At 36.0% G+C, this 18105-nt stretch overlaps 2 protein-coding genes across 3 annotated transcripts; both read right to left on the bottom strand.

Moving 5' to 3' along the window:
* Positions 1 to 454: 454 nt before the first annotated feature.
* LOC121962225 (myelin-oligodendrocyte glycoprotein-like) lies at positions 455 to 13078 on the bottom strand. 2 transcript variants are annotated; one of them, XM_088073094.1, is made up of 5 exons: positions 8967 to 13078; positions 3810 to 4187; positions 3529 to 3603; positions 2623 to 2726; positions 455 to 2524 (listed from the first exon to the last, which is right to left on the bottom strand). In XM_088073094.1, exons 2-5 carry the CDS (start codon positions 4150 to 4152, stop codon positions 2501 to 2503), a joined length of 546 nt encoding a protein of 181 aa, XP_087929220.1. In that variant the 5' UTR covers positions 4153 to 4187; positions 8967 to 13078; the 3' UTR covers positions 455 to 2500. The 2 variants fall into 2 exon arrangements, with proteins under 2 accessions (XP_087929220.1, XP_042368383.2); XM_042512449.2 differs by lacking the exon at positions 8967 to 13078 and adding an exon at positions 6051 to 6206.
* A 17-nt stretch (positions 13079 to 13095) lies between these two features.
* Positions 13096 to 18099, bottom strand: LOC121962223 (uncharacterized). Its single transcript, XM_042512447.2, has 6 exons — positions 17601 to 18099; positions 15657 to 15989; positions 15340 to 15544; positions 15074 to 15138; positions 13888 to 14022; positions 13096 to 13806 (listed from the first exon to the last, which is right to left on the bottom strand). The coding sequence occupies exons 1-6, from the start codon at positions 17734 to 17736 to the stop codon at positions 13187 to 13189; spliced, it is 1494 nt and encodes a 497-aa protein (XP_042368381.2). The 5' UTR covers positions 17737 to 18099; the 3' UTR covers positions 13096 to 13186.
* Between the last annotated feature and the right edge of the window lie 6 nt (positions 18100 to 18105).

Below are 18105 nucleotides of genomic sequence, written 5' to 3'. Positions count from 1 at the left end.
CATTGAACTTTTAACAAAAGCAATTAATGTCAGTCTTTTGGAACCGACTAATCAGAGCTGAAGTGCTGCAGCAAATTTTCACGTCCCTTTGTTATGCATGAATAGTTGAATAAGGACATTTTTAACTCCCAGTTTGCCCCTGCGGTCAGGCGTCAGTTATGAGGGAAGCAGCTGGTGATTCAGTCCGTTATTATTTTTTCACGTGGCTGATAGCTGAAGGAGTCAACACCCAACTTTAACACGATTAAATCAGTAACAGCACAAATGATGTAAACACCCTGTAAACACTCACACACTTATCAACTTACCATGATAGAAAAGAAAACAATTACACCAGAATCTGCTTAATCAGCTAAGTGTGTGTAAACATTCAAGGACTTTTTGTTTTTCTTTGCTCTCAGTGCACTCACACAAAAATGACCAGACAGCAAAAACCAGGACGAAAAGCTGGAAATAAATTAAACATGAGCATTTAATCACCATTTACGCTTCACTTCAAATTTAGCCATCACTCAACAAATTGAGTTTGATTTAAAACAATGTTAAACGTTTAAGAATATCTAAAACACATAGACATTTACAGAAGACTGTAAAGTGATGTTTGGACACAAGAAGGTGCACAAATAAATTAATCTACAGAAAACGATGCAAAGAGGTAGCTCACCAAAGTAAAGAGCAGCTTTTATCGGAACATTTAAGTCCGATAAAAGCCTTCAAAGACAGTTTAATAAGAGTTAACCCCTTAAAATCTGGATCGACGTGTGTTCAGATGACTTTCACAAGCATTTAAACATCAGAAACATGAGCACTTTGGTGCAACTTCTGTCAAAAACATGGAAGGAAAAAGCGATCAGCAACTTAGCATCAAATGAAATGAAAATTGTGAAAGGTGACAATAAAATGACCTGAAAATTAGCTTTAAAAAGAGAGAATCAATTATCAAATAACTGTGAAAATAATCAGTTATTTTATATATATATTGTTTTATTTTATCACTTTTTCAGGTCATTTCCTGTTTTTGTTATTCTTCCATTTTGTGCTATTTTCAGGTGATTTTCTGGTAATTTGAGCTCCATTTCTGAGTCAGTTACTCATTTCTTTTTCCATGTGGCCAATTTGCTCAAGTTTCAAAGGGTTAAATACTAAAGGTACTCTGACAGTCACTGTTACAGGGTTTAAAAGGTTTTTTCACATTTATATCACAAAATCGCACAGTGAAATGTAAGTTGTCGCCCCCTCACACTACAAATGAATATAACATATGTACAAATATTTATTTCACAAAAGAATCAAGAGATCATTCAATATAAATTAAATATAAAAGTCAAATTAGCTCAGACACTGAGAAACTGCAGCTGCATTCCCCAAAACAGCTTCAAAACCGAAAAATGGAAGTACTTTGACTACACTGAGTACATGCACACGTGCATCAGCATCTGGTTTGAGGTGTATTATGTCTACATGCATATATCAATGAAAAAACAAAAATAACCTCGAGCTTCAGTCAGTAACCATTCAAACAGAAATGAACACCGAAATGTGCCACTAAATTCTGTATTTTTAAACACCATTCTCCTCCGAATCACACTTTGATGCTTCCTTAAAAGTTCTTAAAGTTTTTTCACGTGACCCTTTAACTCCATAAATTAGATTTTGCTGCTCGAACGAATCACAGCTTAAAAAAAACACTCAAACTTTTTATTTTGCACTTGATGGATGCTGCACAACCTGCCAGCGGCCTGCATCTCCTCACAGCTGTTTTTTGGCGCTTACACATGCAGCTGTGGCACCAAAACCACTTTTTAAGCCAGACATTGAGGCAGCTCTGTTTTATTTGATAGGGACTATGCAGTTTAACATAGTTCTGATCCAGGTTATTTGAGTTTTGGCAAAACTTTGGGGCATGTCCAGCTGTGGCACAAAAACTGGGTGATTTTTAACATTACCAGTGGCACCAAAACGTGTTTTTCAGGGAGTCATTTGGACATTTTCAGCTGCGATTGTGGCATCAAAACCTCTTATTTTGAGCCAAAACTTATTTTTGTGCCAATACATAACCATGCGTCAAACAGTGTTCTTGAAATGTAAGAAAAAAGACGTTTCAACACTTCTGCTGCATATGAAATGCACAATGTACAAACATTTCCTCTGTCGCTGGGTTGTTTCAACTCAGTGGCAGAAACAACAGAGCCTGCACGCCTACAACAGATTAGTAGGCGTGCAGTTTTTGCAATGCAAAGTTATGTGATATAATAATCCTGTGTCACATGCAAAGCTACATAGAAATAAAATTCAAATTCATGTAAATGCAACAGTGTCCTCGTTTAACCTGCTGATCCTAAAAAGGGCTTCAGTGCAAATTCATGTCCAAATCAGACAAACCTACAGGATTTTCTGGAGTCTGTTTCCTTCATTTTATAAAGAAGAAGATTGAAAAGATCCAGAGATACGTGCGAAGTTCTCTCATCTCTGTGGACCAATGTAATCCTGAGGAAAGCACCTACACCACGGGTACTTTCCTATGCTAGAGGGGACAAGAAAATTAAGAATTACTCACTTGTTATTAACATACAGGAGTGAATGGTGTATTTAAGTGTTAGGTCATTTAAGTTTCTGACATACTTCCTTTTTTCGACACCTCCAAATCAAATATCCTGTGATTCCCACAATAGCGATCACCAGCAAGATGCAGAAAAACACGACGGGGATCAGTCTGTTCAGCCCACCTGACGGGATAAACAAAGAGATTTAACTGGAATATAACACAGACAAGAGCGCATTTTAAGACACGAATGAGGCACCAAAATTGGGTGTTTTTTTAGCAAGACATCAGTGCATTTCCAGCTGCAATTGTGGCACCAAAAGTGGATGTTTTTAGCAAAGCATCAGGCTTGTCCAGCATCAAAATTGAGTGTATTTTAGTGAGGAAATTGGCATTTGCATCCATGACTGCGGTGCCCAGACGAGGGAAAAAGGGTGATTTTAGACCAACAATTGTAGCACCAAAACTGTGTTTTATAGCAAGACATGAGGACATTTCCAGGTGCAGCTGTGGCTCCAAAAATGGGTGTTTTAAGCAATACATCATAGCATTTCCAACACAGAGTCAATGATTGCCATCAGGGTTCAATTTGATGTCAAATACATTATATTTCCTGTGACTGCTTCACAATTAAAGCTACCAAAGTGACACAAATGTTGCTAAAGAAATAAATGAAGTGAAAATCACGCTGGATTACATGCATGTGTATAGCTTCCCATAAATAAACTGTGCATGTGGGCCATTTAAATCCAGCACAGGGGTGGCAGACCCCGCCACTAACAATGACAACTACCATAAAGAGAGGGAACTTAACTAGAAAAATGCAGACCATAAACATTTACTGGGTTTGACGTGTTGAAAATCTTAAAAATCATAACTTTAAACACAAAATCTTACTGCACAACAAGGGTTAAGAAAAACATGTTTAAAGAAAAACTGGCATGTAAAGATCTTTCTCGCCTCCTCACACAGAAAAATGGTCTCACCTGTGAAGTCCTCGTCCTCCAGATCTGGACTTACAGGCTGCAGTGGTGTCTCTGTTGTCCTAAATGACGTTGGCTCTGTAAACACAGATTTCTAATCATTTACAACACAATATTTAAAGGAGACAACGGTAGTTTCTCATGGTGCAACATGAGCTGTTGACATAAAGATTATATACTCGTATGTGACAAAACGTTGATATAATAAACTGAATTATGTTCAAAAAATTAAACCTTAATCTGTTGCTGCAACGTAAATTTAAACCATAAACATTTTAACTCACCAACGACAAGATGAACGATGGAGTACCGCGTTTGGCTCTGTAACTTCGGGATGAAACATTTGAATCTCCCGCCGTCTGCGAGCGTCACGTTAGCGATGTGGAGCGATATGTTTCCGTGACTCAGGCCGCCTGCGAACAGCGCCGTCCTGTGGACGTACGAGGAGATCTTCATGTCCGGGACCTCCTGCCTGTCCCGGTAGAGATGCACGTACTCGACCCGGCTCAGGCGGTCATTGGGGTCCGGCTGGCGGTCGGGACGCGACCACTCCACTGTCAATCCCGCCACGTTAAAAGGAGGCTCCACGTGACACGGCAGGATGACGTCATCACCTGGAGCGGCCATGATTGGTTGAGGTGGACCAATCACCTCCAGCTCACCTGGAAAACGGAAGACATATTTATGTTGATGATTAAAACGCCACCTCAGGGTTTATTTCTGCGTTCAATCGTGAGCTCATGTTTACGACGCATCATCGTCATTAACTCGGAAATCTTAAAAATGTTACAGTCACGAGGTCGTGAATACAGCAACAGTTTATCGGTCTCTTCTCGTGAACACGGTGCCACATTCAAACGCATCATAAGTACTGTCAGGATAAAATTAAGGTTTAACCTTAAATAACTTTTAACTTGAGAAGACAAATTGAGGCATTTTAAAAAATATTTAACTTGTCTTCTCAAATTCAGTCACTTTAAAATTTAAGGCGGCCCGGACACTCATTTCTTAAGTTAAAACAAAAAGGTCATTTTTGACATACACATTAGAAGACTTAATAAGATGTTTTAAAAAGTTAGGGAAAAAAGAAAAAAAGCTATGAATATTATTATTATATATTCAAAAATATTGCATTTTATAAGCACTTTTTCCAAGTTATTTCTGTGTTATTGTTTTTTTAGATTTCTTTTTCTTTTATTAAAAAAAGATCAAAGTAAAAATAAAATAAAAAAATCAAGTAAATTTCTTGTTCTTTCAAAAAAAATTTTTGCTTATTTCTTCATCCATCCCTATTTGCCCTCTTCTCATGTTTTTGAAAGAAATAAAGCTAATTTTCTCGGGTTTCAAAAGGTTCACGTCGACATAGTTTTCAACTATTTACTTATACAACAAACTAGAATTCCTAAAATTCAGTTATGACTTTTGGTTTTGCTGAGACACCCAAATTTTGTCAAAACAGCCCAGTTCAAAACCCCCAAAATATTCAGTTTATTGACTAATAAAAACAGTTTTTCCTCATAAATGTCTCAAATGATTGACTGACCTTATGTTTTTCATTGCACTGTCAAAAAATGCCAAATCATTTTATCTATGAGAATTTAATAAAATGACCTCAAAATGCCAAAATATCCCCTCATACTGACCTTAATTATGACCATTAACCAGATGTGTGACACAGAGCATGACAGCTGGGTTAATAATCAACCAAAATTTGAACTACAGCCTCTGATGATACAGAAATGAGGTTTAAAAATCAGGTGATCACGGGCTGACAGCAGCCTTTAACCACTTTAATTTCCGCTCAACGTATGGAAAAATTTAAATTTAAAAAACGAGAAAGATAACTGAAACTGTCAAATCCCACATAGGCGAGTATTTTGGCAGTCTTTTTTTTAATCTAGAAGTTTGTGTGACTGTACCAGTTATTAATCACTCATTTGTGTCAGAGTTTAAATCATTTAAAGTATGTGCCAATCTCACGTGAATATTTTTTTCATTCACTGGTGAATTCACTATTTTACTTCTACAACATGTCTTTACAGATTACTGTAAAGAAAACATCCAAAATATACATATATATGTTTATTTTTTGTTCTGGAAATGTATTTTAAAAAATAATTTTATAATCATATAATACCTCATTTTAGGAATATTCAACAGAAAATGTAACACTTGTACTACAAAAATAATACAAAAAATAATTGTCTAATGTAATGTAATAATGAAATTACATGTAATATAATGTTTTGTTGTCATTGCGTTTGAAATGTTGTCAGCATTTCTGAACTAAACAACTAGACACAATCAGTTTCCTAGATTGATAAAAAAGTAAAATCAACGTCAGATTTCTCAGGAAATAACATGACAAGAGCAAAATTAACCTATGAGTGTCATCTTTACGACACCTTTAGGCAACACGCGTAAACTGACAAGATTAACTGATTCCCACAACAAAGTAAACAGATCTGTCACAATGAACAGGCTTTTAGTTAAGCTGTTGCTATGGTAACATCGTTTGAGCTTACCGGTTACAGGTGTGAAAAGCAGCAAAACGACGACGAGGGTAAAGTGAAAGATCACAGGTGAGAGAAAAACGCTGTGACTGAGCTCCTCCAAATCCATTTCAGTGTCTGTAGCGGAGCCTGAGACACACTGGCAGTGCTGTCTGCTGTAGCGATAAGTAAATAATGTCATGGGGAACCACCCAACCCACGTGGTATCATCATGTGGAGAAACCAATAATTATATATATAATAATCCAAAAATACCTTGTTCCAATCAAAATAAAGGAGGTCAGTTTAAAAAATCCTACATATATATTAAACCTGTAACAAATTTACTACATAGGCTAAATAAATACATTTAAATCTATAAATCTGACATCTGCCCAGTTTTCTCTTTCTGCAAAACAGAAATAGAATTAATTGACCAATTTATTTTTATGAGTGTATTTATTTTCTCATTTATTCCTTTTTTTTTATTGTACTAACAAACTTACCTTGCCTCGCTCATTGACCCCCTCCCATCAGACATGACTTCCTACACTTAGATTAGTCCAGTAATAATGGACTGATATGGTGATGCGGGCAGCAAACAACTGTGTGATGTTATAATTTTTGTTTATTTATTTTATTTTATTTATTTATTTATTTATTTATTTATTTATTTATTTATTTATATTTTATTTATTTATTTATGTACTTTTTATTTATTTTTGTATGTATATATATGTATGTGTACGTATGTAGGTATGCATACATGTGTGTGTGGGTACGTGTATATGTATGTAAGTATATATCATTATTATTATTATTTTATTACTATTATTATTATTTTAACAGTGTAAGGTTCTCTAGGATGGGTGGGAGGGTTCTGGGTTACATAAAAAGGAAAATGTGACTTTCTCAGGATGTGTTGTTCATTGTGACTGTGGTTTAATAAAAAAGATTTAAAAAAAAAAGTAATCGAAAAGTACAATCATGTAATAAGTTACAATACCTTTGATGAAGTAATAAAATAGTTACATTACTAATAAAAAAAAAAGATATGGTCTTGTTTCGACATTGTAATTCTGGATGGAAGTCTGTCGATGATGTCGATGACGTTGACGATATTTTTATTGTTATTGTTATTGTTATTGTTATTTCTTGTTTCTTTTTTACCTTTTATATTTACCTCATTTTCCAGTAACTTTCTTAGAAGAAGCGAAGTTGCTCATTCTTTCTCCCTATGTTTTTTCAGCTCAGCTGTTCTTTTGAAACAGCTGTGAAAAGCTGGTTTTGTTCAGTTTTGTTTACTGTGAAATCCACGATTGAAGAGTTTGTGTTTGTGTTTGTGTTGATTCATTCGTTTTGATGAGAGTAGAATTAGTCACCTGCAGGTGAAACATGGTAAGGAGGGTGATTCCCCATGATCTCATTTACCTTATTTAGATATCGCGAGTAATCAGTTAACTATTTATTGCAACGAGTGAAAATAATTACAGCAAAGCGGAAATTCATTTAAATTGCGTTGCACATGCTCTCATGTGCTCTCATGTGTCTCTGTGTGTGTGTGTGTGTGTGCGTGTGTGTGTGTGTGTGTGTGTGTGTGTGTGTGTGTTTTGTGCATATCCCGCATTCACGTGTTGTCGCAATAATCAGCAACAAAAGTTCCATAAAATCAGCGGAAATTCTGGCGCGTGAGTTTCCGAGTTGACATCGTACCTTTATAGTCTGACTTTTTATTGAACTTAACCTTTTTATTTTGTTATTTTAGTCTGTTTTGCTGTTTTACTAGAAGATATATCATTTTATTATTTTAAACATTTTTATCTATCTTACTTTTTGGTGTTATCCTTTCATTTACCTTTTATCTACTATTTAGAGTTTATTATCTGTCTATCAATTTATTATTATCATAAGTATAATTATATTATTATTGTTGTTATTATTATTATTTTTTTTGATGGATAAAGTATTTCATTTTTGAAAAGGGAAAATCATATTTTCTTACTTGTTTTGTGGTTTATTTTTTGTTCTTTCTTGTGCTTATTTTTTTAAGGTAGTTTTCTTCTTTTTGCTTATCTTTGCTAAATTGTGGGACCATTTCTTATTCTTCTTCTTATTCATGAAAGCAATATCTCAAGAACCCCTAAAGGGACTTCCTTTAAAATTAGCACAAACATCCAGTTGGGCTCAAGAATAAAAGGATTATATTTTCTGTGGCCTCAGGTCAAAGGTCGAGGTCACTGTGACCTGGTCTGTCTCATTCTCATGAATAACAAAATCTAAAAAAAAAAAAAAAAAAAAACTTTTGTGAATCGTTTCTGACTGGCTGGACAAGAATAAAACTGAAACAGCACACGAGGAGATTTTCTGTTTGTTCATGACGCAGATTAAATGATCTGAATCGTCTGAAGTGTTGGAGAATAACATGTAATCCTATTTTTAGAATCTGTCTACAAGTACAAGTACAAGTACAAGTACAAGTACAAGTATCTACTATCACCAAACCCTTTTTGAACAGGTACGTCCTCATTCCTTTCACTGATGTCTGACTTCTCTTCTTTATTGTTTGCTTTTTATTTTCCGCTGACGTCAACCTTGAACACCTGAACTTAGATCTTATCAACAGAACTTCATCAGGCACTGATTTTAATTTCATCCTTGTCTCGACTGCATTTACGTTGTTCTTTTCTATTTGAAAGTTCAGATCAGCTTCACGTTAACATGAACATAACATGAATATCTTAGCATTTGTAAGACTTTTGAAAGATTTATTTAAATCATTCTTATGCCAATTAATACCTTATTTATAGAAAAATGGGCTCACGGGGGAAAATAGGAATCACGTTTGTAGGATTTAGGGGGATATATTGGCAGAAATGGCACATAAGATAAAAACAATGTTTACGTCAGTGTATAATAACCTGACAATAACAATAGTTGTTTTGTCGTTACCTTAAAAGAGGTCGTTTACATCCACAAAGGCAGCTGGATGGGGACATTTGCGTTTTCCTGTCGTCCTCTTTGAAGCTCCTTCATGACAAGTGTTTCTGTGAAAATACAGCAGCAGATAAACTCCCAGCAAAAACCTCCTGAACAACAACAACAACAACAACAACAATAATAATAATAATAATAGTTAGGATTTATATAGTGCTTTTCTGGGTACACCATTTCACCACTAGATGGCGCCAAATCTTAAATTTTAATCTTAAACACTGCTTCTTTAATTAAAAAATAATAAAGAGAAGACGAGGGCTTTAACAGGATTTTAAAGTATTTTTCTGTGAAAATACTCAGATTCTTGGATATTGTTTAGGTTTATTGGTAAACAGACTCTGCAGTGAAACTATACAGCTTCAGTTCACTGAGATCTGAGCTCGAACTTCACAGATTTGTCCTCAAACAGGAGACGTTTACACCACCTGGTGGACATTTTGGTCAAAACCAAACACAGAGACAAAAGACAACTACAACAGACTCAAAATAACTACAATGTCACAGAAAGCAACTACAACAAGATTTAAAATGACTACAGAGATATTTAATATTTCTACTACACAAAATGAGTTCAAAGAGATGGAAACCAACCACAAAGAGACATAAAGAGGCACAAAATTAACACAAAGTGATACGAAATGACTTGAAAAAGATGCAAAACTACGATTAACACACACAAAACGACTTTTAGAGATGCAAAGCATTGACAAAGAGACACAACATGACCACAAAGAGATTGAGAGCAGCTATAAAAAGATGCAAAGTAACGATAAACAGAATCAGGATTACTACAAAGAGATAGACATCAACTACAAAAAGACACAAAAAGACTTCAAATAAATGCAAAGCAACCATAAAGAGACACAAAGCAAATATAAAGAGGCACATGATGACTACAAAGAAACACAAAATGACCACAAATATATGAAAATCAACTACAAAGAGAGACAAAATGACAACAAAGAGATACAAAATGACTAAAAACAGATGCAAATTAGCTAAAAAGAGGCACGAAGCAACTATAGAGACTCAAAATGACCACAAAGATGCAAAATAACTTAGAAGACACACAAAGCAGCTACAAAGAGACACAAAATGACCACAAATGGATGAAAATCAACTACAAAAAGACACACAATAACTTCAAAGAGATAAACTGCAACTATAAAGAGACACAAAACAACTGAAGAGATGCAAAGCAACCACAAACAGCCTCAAAACTACCACAAAGAGACACAAATAAACTTCAAAGCGATGAAAAGCAACTACACAGAGATGCAAAGAAAGAAGAGACAGAAAATGACTTTAAAGAGATGCAACAAAAAGACTCAAAATTCTCCTTCCATTCCCGTCTGCTGTCTGTTTCTCGTTTTTTTCACTCCGTATTATTTAATCATGTAATTTGTAACATCTTTAATGACTAGAAATGTCTTGTTTTGGGGCATTTTGTCATACGGTTTGGATGAAAATGCCCACTAGGTGTCGTGAGAGAGTCTTTTATGATGGCTGATATTTGATGACTTTAATTTTGTGTCAATTACTAAATGTTTCCCGAGCTTTTCTGTCAATGAGAATAAAATATCACAAACATTTACATTTAACACCAGATTTACAAATGTTTAAACGTTAGAAAAATAAAATACAGTATTGTCTTTTGAAAACTGATGAGTTAATTATTTTCAGAAAAATTCTTCATAATTGTTCTAAAAAAACATTAAAATGAAAATAAAGGATTTGGTGCTTAGCCTAATTTTTTATGTAAAATGTAATTGTTAATCAGTCAAAACAACACTAAAAGTAACTCATGAGTCATTCACCAAAAAGACAATTAAGTCATTTATTTTGCAGAGGATATAAAAAAGCTTTAAAAAAAAACATGCAAAAATTCATAAAAATGTAATACTTTCAACCTTAAAGAGCAAACTGAACCTCTGTTCACAACTCCCCATGTTCAAATTACTCTAACATGTTTGAATAAAGGTTTTGCACGAACAGTAACACAAACTATGACAAATATATATATATATATATAAATGGAAATAAACAGAATTGATAATATCAAGTCAAATATAACAGCTTGAAAGAAGTGCAGCAGAGCAGAAGTGCAAAGCAAAGTCTAGATAATAATTATCAGGCCTCTTTTAGGAAAACCATAGCTCATTATCGGCATGTGTAAGTATGTGTTTTTCTTTTATTATTATTTAATGGTGGTCCATTTCTACGTTTCTGAAGGTGGTTTTCCTGAAAAAACAAGGGCTTTTTCTAGCGAGCTTCTGCTGCTTTTCCTGGAGCCTATTACTGTGTTTCCAAAAGCATATTTAACTAACCAAACCCAAGCGATCCTTATGCCTAAACATAAACACGTTAACCAAAGCATTGCTAAAATGTAAGGAAACGTTACATTTTAAAGTATCCAGCCAATAGTAATGTACCAATATAAAGTACGTGTAGTTTGCAGAAACGTATAATGCCGACATTTAAACTGGCAGCTCTTAAAGGCAAGTATTTAATAGGTAGCCCACGAAGGGCTCCGAATATAAAAATATGAGCTTTAAATAAATTTTTAATGTTACAGGAAGCCTGCGCAGAGCAGCTAAACCTGGTCTGATGTGCTATCTTATTTTGAATAAGCTAAAAAAAGTGCATAACAATAATCAACTGAAAGTCAGATTGAAATAATGTTACGAGAAACTTATTCAGCTTCTTTTCTATTTTAAAAGTCGCACTTTAGCTGTTTCCACAGTGGAAACTTCACTTTGTTAATGCAGGACTTAAAGCTTGGATCTCGGTGTAGGATATCACTAAGTTTAAGTCTAAGCGTGCACAGACTATTTAAATGTCTGCACACATTTAAACACTCCAGCAGGTCTTTCTCCGAAAACTTTCTTCACAGGATTTTTCAGATCTGCTGAATGAGCAGCGACTCGGCGTTTAGCGAGTTTCAAACGGCTCACGGGTACCGAATATCTTGCTAACATCAGTGATGTCAATTGTTTTTTTTGAACTGTGAGTCATAAGATTTTAGTATTATAAGCCCTTTTTACATCGTCTGTTAAAAGCGGGAATATCGCGCTGAATAAAAGGTACGATCGCAGAATGGGGGGACAGAGTTGTTTCGCTTTTAAGATCCCACGAGAGGTAGTAACAGCACCATTGTTAGTGTTTACAAAGCACTGCTGACGTTTACGTTATATCTAACACGAGAGGCTAATACTGTTGTGTTAAACGTCAACGTCACTTTTGGATCCACGATGCCAGCATGCTATTCAAAATTTCATCCATTTGGTTCTGTGTAAAAATGCAAAGGCGGCATGAAGAAGGGACCTCTTAGCATCTCTGTAGCACCATTTCTGTCTAGAAAAACAGGTTTACGGGGCATCCGGTGGCTCAGTGGATAGAGTGGTGCGCCATATACAGAGGATGTATCTTCGCTGCAGTGGCCGCGGGTTCAATTCCAGCCTCGACCCTTTGCTGCATGTCACCCCCTTTCTCTCTCCCCCTTTCACGCTCAAACTATCCTGTCCATTAAAGGCAATAAAAGCCAAAAAAAAGGGTTTACTTTCTTACTTCTCAGTGGTAAATGTTTTCACCCAAAATTTTAAAGAAAAAAAAATTAAGAAGAAAAAAAACCAAAAAAAACCCCTGTCCAATAAAAAGTGCTCAGAATTTTTAAAGAAAAAAACTGCTAAAAAACTCCAAAAGTTTTTTCTTTTTTAAAAAAAAATCATCAAAAATTTAAAAAAGGAAAAAAAGGAAAACTTTTTTAATTCAAAGACCAAATCACCAAAGAAAGAAAGAAAATGTAAAAAAAAAAAAAAAAAAAAAAATGTAGAGATGTTTAAAAATCAACGAAAACTAAATTTAAAAAAGTCAAAAAGTTTAAAAGAAAATAAAATCGCCAAAGGTTTTTAAAGAAAACATGCCTTCCATGTTCAGGCATTAAACTTTAAATGGCTGTATAAATACAAGATACAGCCATTTAAAGTTGGATCATTGCTCCTCATTGGAGCAAAAATTAAAAAAAAATGGAAGTCCATTCCCAATGTTTAAAAAAAAAAAGGACATGCCTCCCTTTTTGCCCCCCCCAATCATAAAAATCCTCCAAACCCTGTTCATGATCAAAAGTCTGTCATTTCGTCCATGATTATTCTTGACGAGATGTTCAAGTATTCTGTTTACAGCAACGGCTCCGAATCTTCAAAACTAGTTTGCCGAACAGCGTAGCGGTTATCACATGAGGCTATGGTGGTGTGTCTGCGTTGAGGCTTGTTTGAACGAGGTCGAGACATGGACCCGCTCATCGAACGGACCACCTGCGTTTCCTCTGAAGGGGGGGCTGAGGAAGCGCCACCCTTTGGCAAACGTGTAGGACTGCTGTGGTTGCGGCTGCTTTTTTGGATGGTTTGAAACGAGACGGCGCGTTTCTGAGGAGAAGTTGAGAATTGTGGACGGTTGCTGTCATCTGAGGGCGCTGGTTTGGGATTTTTGTTGTGTAGAAATGGATCTGAGGATGGGTTCGCTGGTTCTGAGACGTCTGTTGAGGATTTAGGACTTTCGTTAAATGTAGTTTGGCAAAGCTGGCACACAACAGGAATCTGCTGAGCTCGGAGGTCCTTTAGTTGTTCAGTTAGCTGGTGGATGGTCTCGTCTTTGACCTGAAGAGTCGACTCCAGTTCACTGATACTCGGATGCTCAGTGGGGACAATTACAGAAAAATCAGCCTGATTTCCCAGGTTGTGACCTTCAGCATTGCTGCACATTGGACTTTGTGGTGGCTGCATTTTAGGACTCTTTTCTGTGTGAATACAAAAAAATGATAATTTAGAAAGAACGAGTTTCCATCTCCTCTAAACAAAAAAAAGTAGAACTGACTTACTGAAGTTGTAGCCTGTCTTGTATAAGAAGATAATTAATGCGCATAATCCAATTATAACAATGATTAACACAACAATGATGGCGGTGAGTGTAGTGCAGGATGTTTCCTCTCTCTCTTTCCTCCTGATGCACTTATCTGAAATCAGAATCAAGATTACACAGAAATAAGTACATTATATTATATTTCAGAAATTTTATTAGATATTAGACCAAGTAAAAATCTGTTGTCAGATTATTAAAGCTGCTTTTTTAGTGCCTTTAGCATGAACTCTCAGTCACGCTTATTGTAGTCATTATTATATATTATAGTCAAGGGAATCTCAGCTAATCCTCAGATAAGAAAAAATCAAATTCTGTTAGACATTTAAATATGTGTAGCATCAAATTGACCTTTGACATTTTGGGTATAAAACATCACAACTTTGTCGTTTTATCTTATTAGACATTTGTGTAAAATTTTGTCACCATTAGTGTATGAATTTTTGAATTAAGGGCAAAAAATGTGTTCTGTGAGGTCGCACTGACCTTGACGTTTGTGCCAAATTCTAAGAAATTTCCTCAAGGCGTTCTTGAGACACCACATGCACAAGAATGTAATGGGCGGGGTCACGGTGCCTTTTGACCACCAAATTCAGTTTATCCTTGAGTCAAACCGTTTCAAACCGAGTCAGACGTTTGCGCCAAATTTTGAGAAATCTCCTCAAGGTGTTCTTGAGATATGGTGGTCACAAGAGTGAGACAGACAAAGGTACCTTGACCTTTGACTTCTTACGTCCAAAACTGAATAAGTTCATCATTCAGTCTAAGTGGACCTTTGTGCTAAATTTGAAAAACGTCCTTCATGTTGTTCTTGAGATTTTGTGTTCACAAGAATGCAACAGACGATGCAATAAATCATAAAAAACACTCACTGTTGACTCAAACTGGACGTTGGTGCCAAATTTGAGCAAAGTCCTTTAAGGTGTTCTTGAGATATTGTGTTCATGAAAATGGGATGGCTTTATAGAAAACCCGAAAACATAATGCCTCTGGCCACTGCTGTTGGCGGCGCAGAGGCATAAAAACCCCAAACTGCGCTGAGACGAGTTTTTACTTGCAGATACAGAATATAATGTTTTGATTATTGCCCCATTTTTAAAGCAAAACTGTAATTGGCTGACAGGTAGATCGTTAAAACTCCAGCGTACCTGGTATAATAATCTCTGCGAGCCTCATCTCGTTTATTTTAGGTTGGTGAACTCTGCAGGTTACCCTGGAATGAAAAGAGGTCAAGTTTTAGTTGAATTTAACTGTTGCATTTGCGAAGAAAAGCGATAGACTTCGAATATATACATAACACAGAAATATCATCTCTTTTTGTGTTTGTTTAAAGTTTGACTGTCGCTTTATTATGTTATGTACGGTAAATACATCAAATAGGATAAAAAGTTTGAGCATTAAACTGAAATCGGACCTTTCGGCAGTCTGCACAGTCACTTTCCTTGTGGCTGTAAAACAGCCCGTACTCGGATCAGTCTGAGTGTTTGCATCACTGATGTCTCCCTGAATGCCCAAAAATGTTATCTCAGGCTCCGGGAACCAGCAGCTCGCTTCACACTGCAAGGTCACTTCATCACCTGCAGCTGAAACCACGGAGAGTTTTGGCTCCGAAATGGCAACTACAAAAAACACAAGTTATCCATTATGTACTGTGAGTTATCCATCCAATATTTCAGACACTATAATGCATCTAAATAGCTTTTCCAACATAAATAAAGGTTTCAGACATACCAACAAAAAGCTCGACCGTTGCGATGACTCGGGGCACGTGCTTGCATACGAATTTTCCTGCATCAGACAGCTTCGTGTTGGAGAGCCACATCGAAAAGTTTCCCTCGTGCACTTTATTCAAGATGAGGTTCGTCCTGTGGTAGAAGGCAAAATGCTTCTCCTGGAAGGTCTCGCAGCCGTGCCGGTACACGAAGGCCATCTTTACATTCACACCTTGGTGGGACCACTCTACTGTTGGGTCATCGTCGCTGTAAGGGCTGCTGCAGGGCAGCAGGACCGTTTGACCAACAAAGACCTGGATCTTCACTGGTGCAGAGCCCTCTGACACTTTTCCTACCAGTTTAAAGAGAAACACAAAACATGGGGATGGTTCCATTCATCAACAAATCCAAAGAAAAAAACAAAACTAAGGTCGCAAATTCTAAGCACTTTTCTTAATCGATTAATCGGTAATTGTTTAATCTTCAGTTAAAGGTCACAGCAACATATACACAGCCTATTCACATAATCGATTCGATTTCACATGTTAAATTCATAACGACTGATTATTTTGTTCATAGATTCATCATCCTGAGGGAAACATGAACAAATACAATGGAAATCCATAGTAGTTGTTTAAAAAAATCATTTAAAATGACAAACGTGGACGTCATTGTGATGCATGGTAAAAGGTCAGGGGATCACTAAGGTTTGTAGACAATTTCACGGGAATCCTTCACGTCAGTCTGGGCTAAAAGTGATGAGTCAACGTCGTGAAAATGAAAACAATGAAAATACAGACATTGCACAATCATGGGCTTTTACATGGTCAGCTGATGTAAGTTTGAATAATTCTCAGAGCTGTAAAGGTCAGTGTTACGTGACAACGTCCAGTGGTTCTGCATTTTTGCGAAGTTGAATTTCCGGATAGACCCTGCTGTACATCTGTGAAACGATGACGGCCACCTCTCTGTGACCGACTGAACATGCAGGATGTACTTCAGTGTTAGAAACCTCCTCAAGATTTGCCAAGAACTCACTGGCTTCTGTAATTTCTTTCAAAAACACGTAAAAAATCATCCAAAATCTAAAAAGTCTATCTATCTAAACACACACACACACACACATACAGGCACACACACACACACACACACACACACACAAGCCATTTTTACGTCGTTTTCCTGTTTCTTTTGTGTTTTTTTGTTCTTCTCCTTTTCTGTCTTTATTCTTTTTCCGTATCTTCATCATTACTTTTTCATTATTACTTTTTTGTGTTTTTTTATTTACTTTTTTATTTTTGTATTTTTACACTCACTTTGGCCACTCACTTCCGTTTTTCCACTTCCCCTAACCACTTCCCCTAACCCTGCACGAATCTGTAATTGTGTATTAAATAATTTTTGGGAGTGATCACTGGGATAATTTAGCCCAAATTTGACCTGTCTAGGTGTAGTGGTTTTTGATCTGGACCTGGTTTAATGTGGTCAACATGTGAAAAAGACTGTGAAATCTTTCTTATTTTTATCTTATTTTATGCTGATTATTATTACTTTTTTGTGCTTTTTTTAATTTACTTTTTTATTTTTGTTTTTTCACAAATAGATTGATTGATTTTATAGCTTTTAAATTGTGCTTAAAATAATAATTAGTGAGTCTGGAATAATCAAGTTCAGATTTGACCTGCTGAGTAAACTGTAAAGTAAATAACTTTGCACAAACGAAACAATGAAATGAAATACCATAATCTACATAACACAAACTTAACACAATGTACACTCACTTTGGCCAACTTCTGTTTTCTGCCCCACACACTTGCGCAATCTCTTTAAAACAACCAGAAACTTTTACAGAAATTTTATCAACACATCAACACAAACTTTCAATCATTATAAAAAGTCATTTTTATAATTCGCTGTTGCACACATTAAATAATAAAAGAACAAAACAAATATGGATACGTACCTCTGAATTTACCTGCGCAACAAGACATCAGGGCAGCGAGCAGGAAAAGTGGAAAAATCCTGATGCAAAAACATCCAAACAAACTTATCGATCTATAAGCGGTGTGAAAAATCTTAAATTCAGGATCCGGATTCATGTTTGACAGAGAAATGCTCCTCAGAGCTCAGTGTAGTTTATCCGGAGCTGTGAGGTGATGGCTGCTAGCTTTAAAGAGGACTCAAGGTCACGAGACAGGGACAACAAAACCAAAGCCCCGAAGACGAAGAAGGAAGTATGGGAGACCGTCTTTGGGTGTGTGCGCGTGCGTGTGCGTGCGTGTCAGAGAAAGTGTGTCAAAGTGAAAGCACAAAAAAATAAACACAACACGCGATGTCAAATTAAAGTTGAAATCTTAATGATAATATTGAAAAAAATGTGATTTTAAAGGTTTAATCTGCAGCATTTTTGTTTTTTGCAAACGCGCTCACAAGCAAAAGCTCTCGCAGTATTTGTACTTTTTTTAAAG

This window comes from Plectropomus leopardus, chromosome 23 (genome assembly GCF_026936395.1).
Source record: "Plectropomus leopardus strain MGB_pleo_1.0 chromosome 23, ASM2693639v1, whole genome shotgun sequence".
NCBI lineage: Eukaryota > Metazoa > Chordata > Actinopteri > Perciformes > Serranidae > Plectropomus > Plectropomus leopardus.
This window is presented reverse-complemented; position numbering and strand designations above follow the sequence as displayed.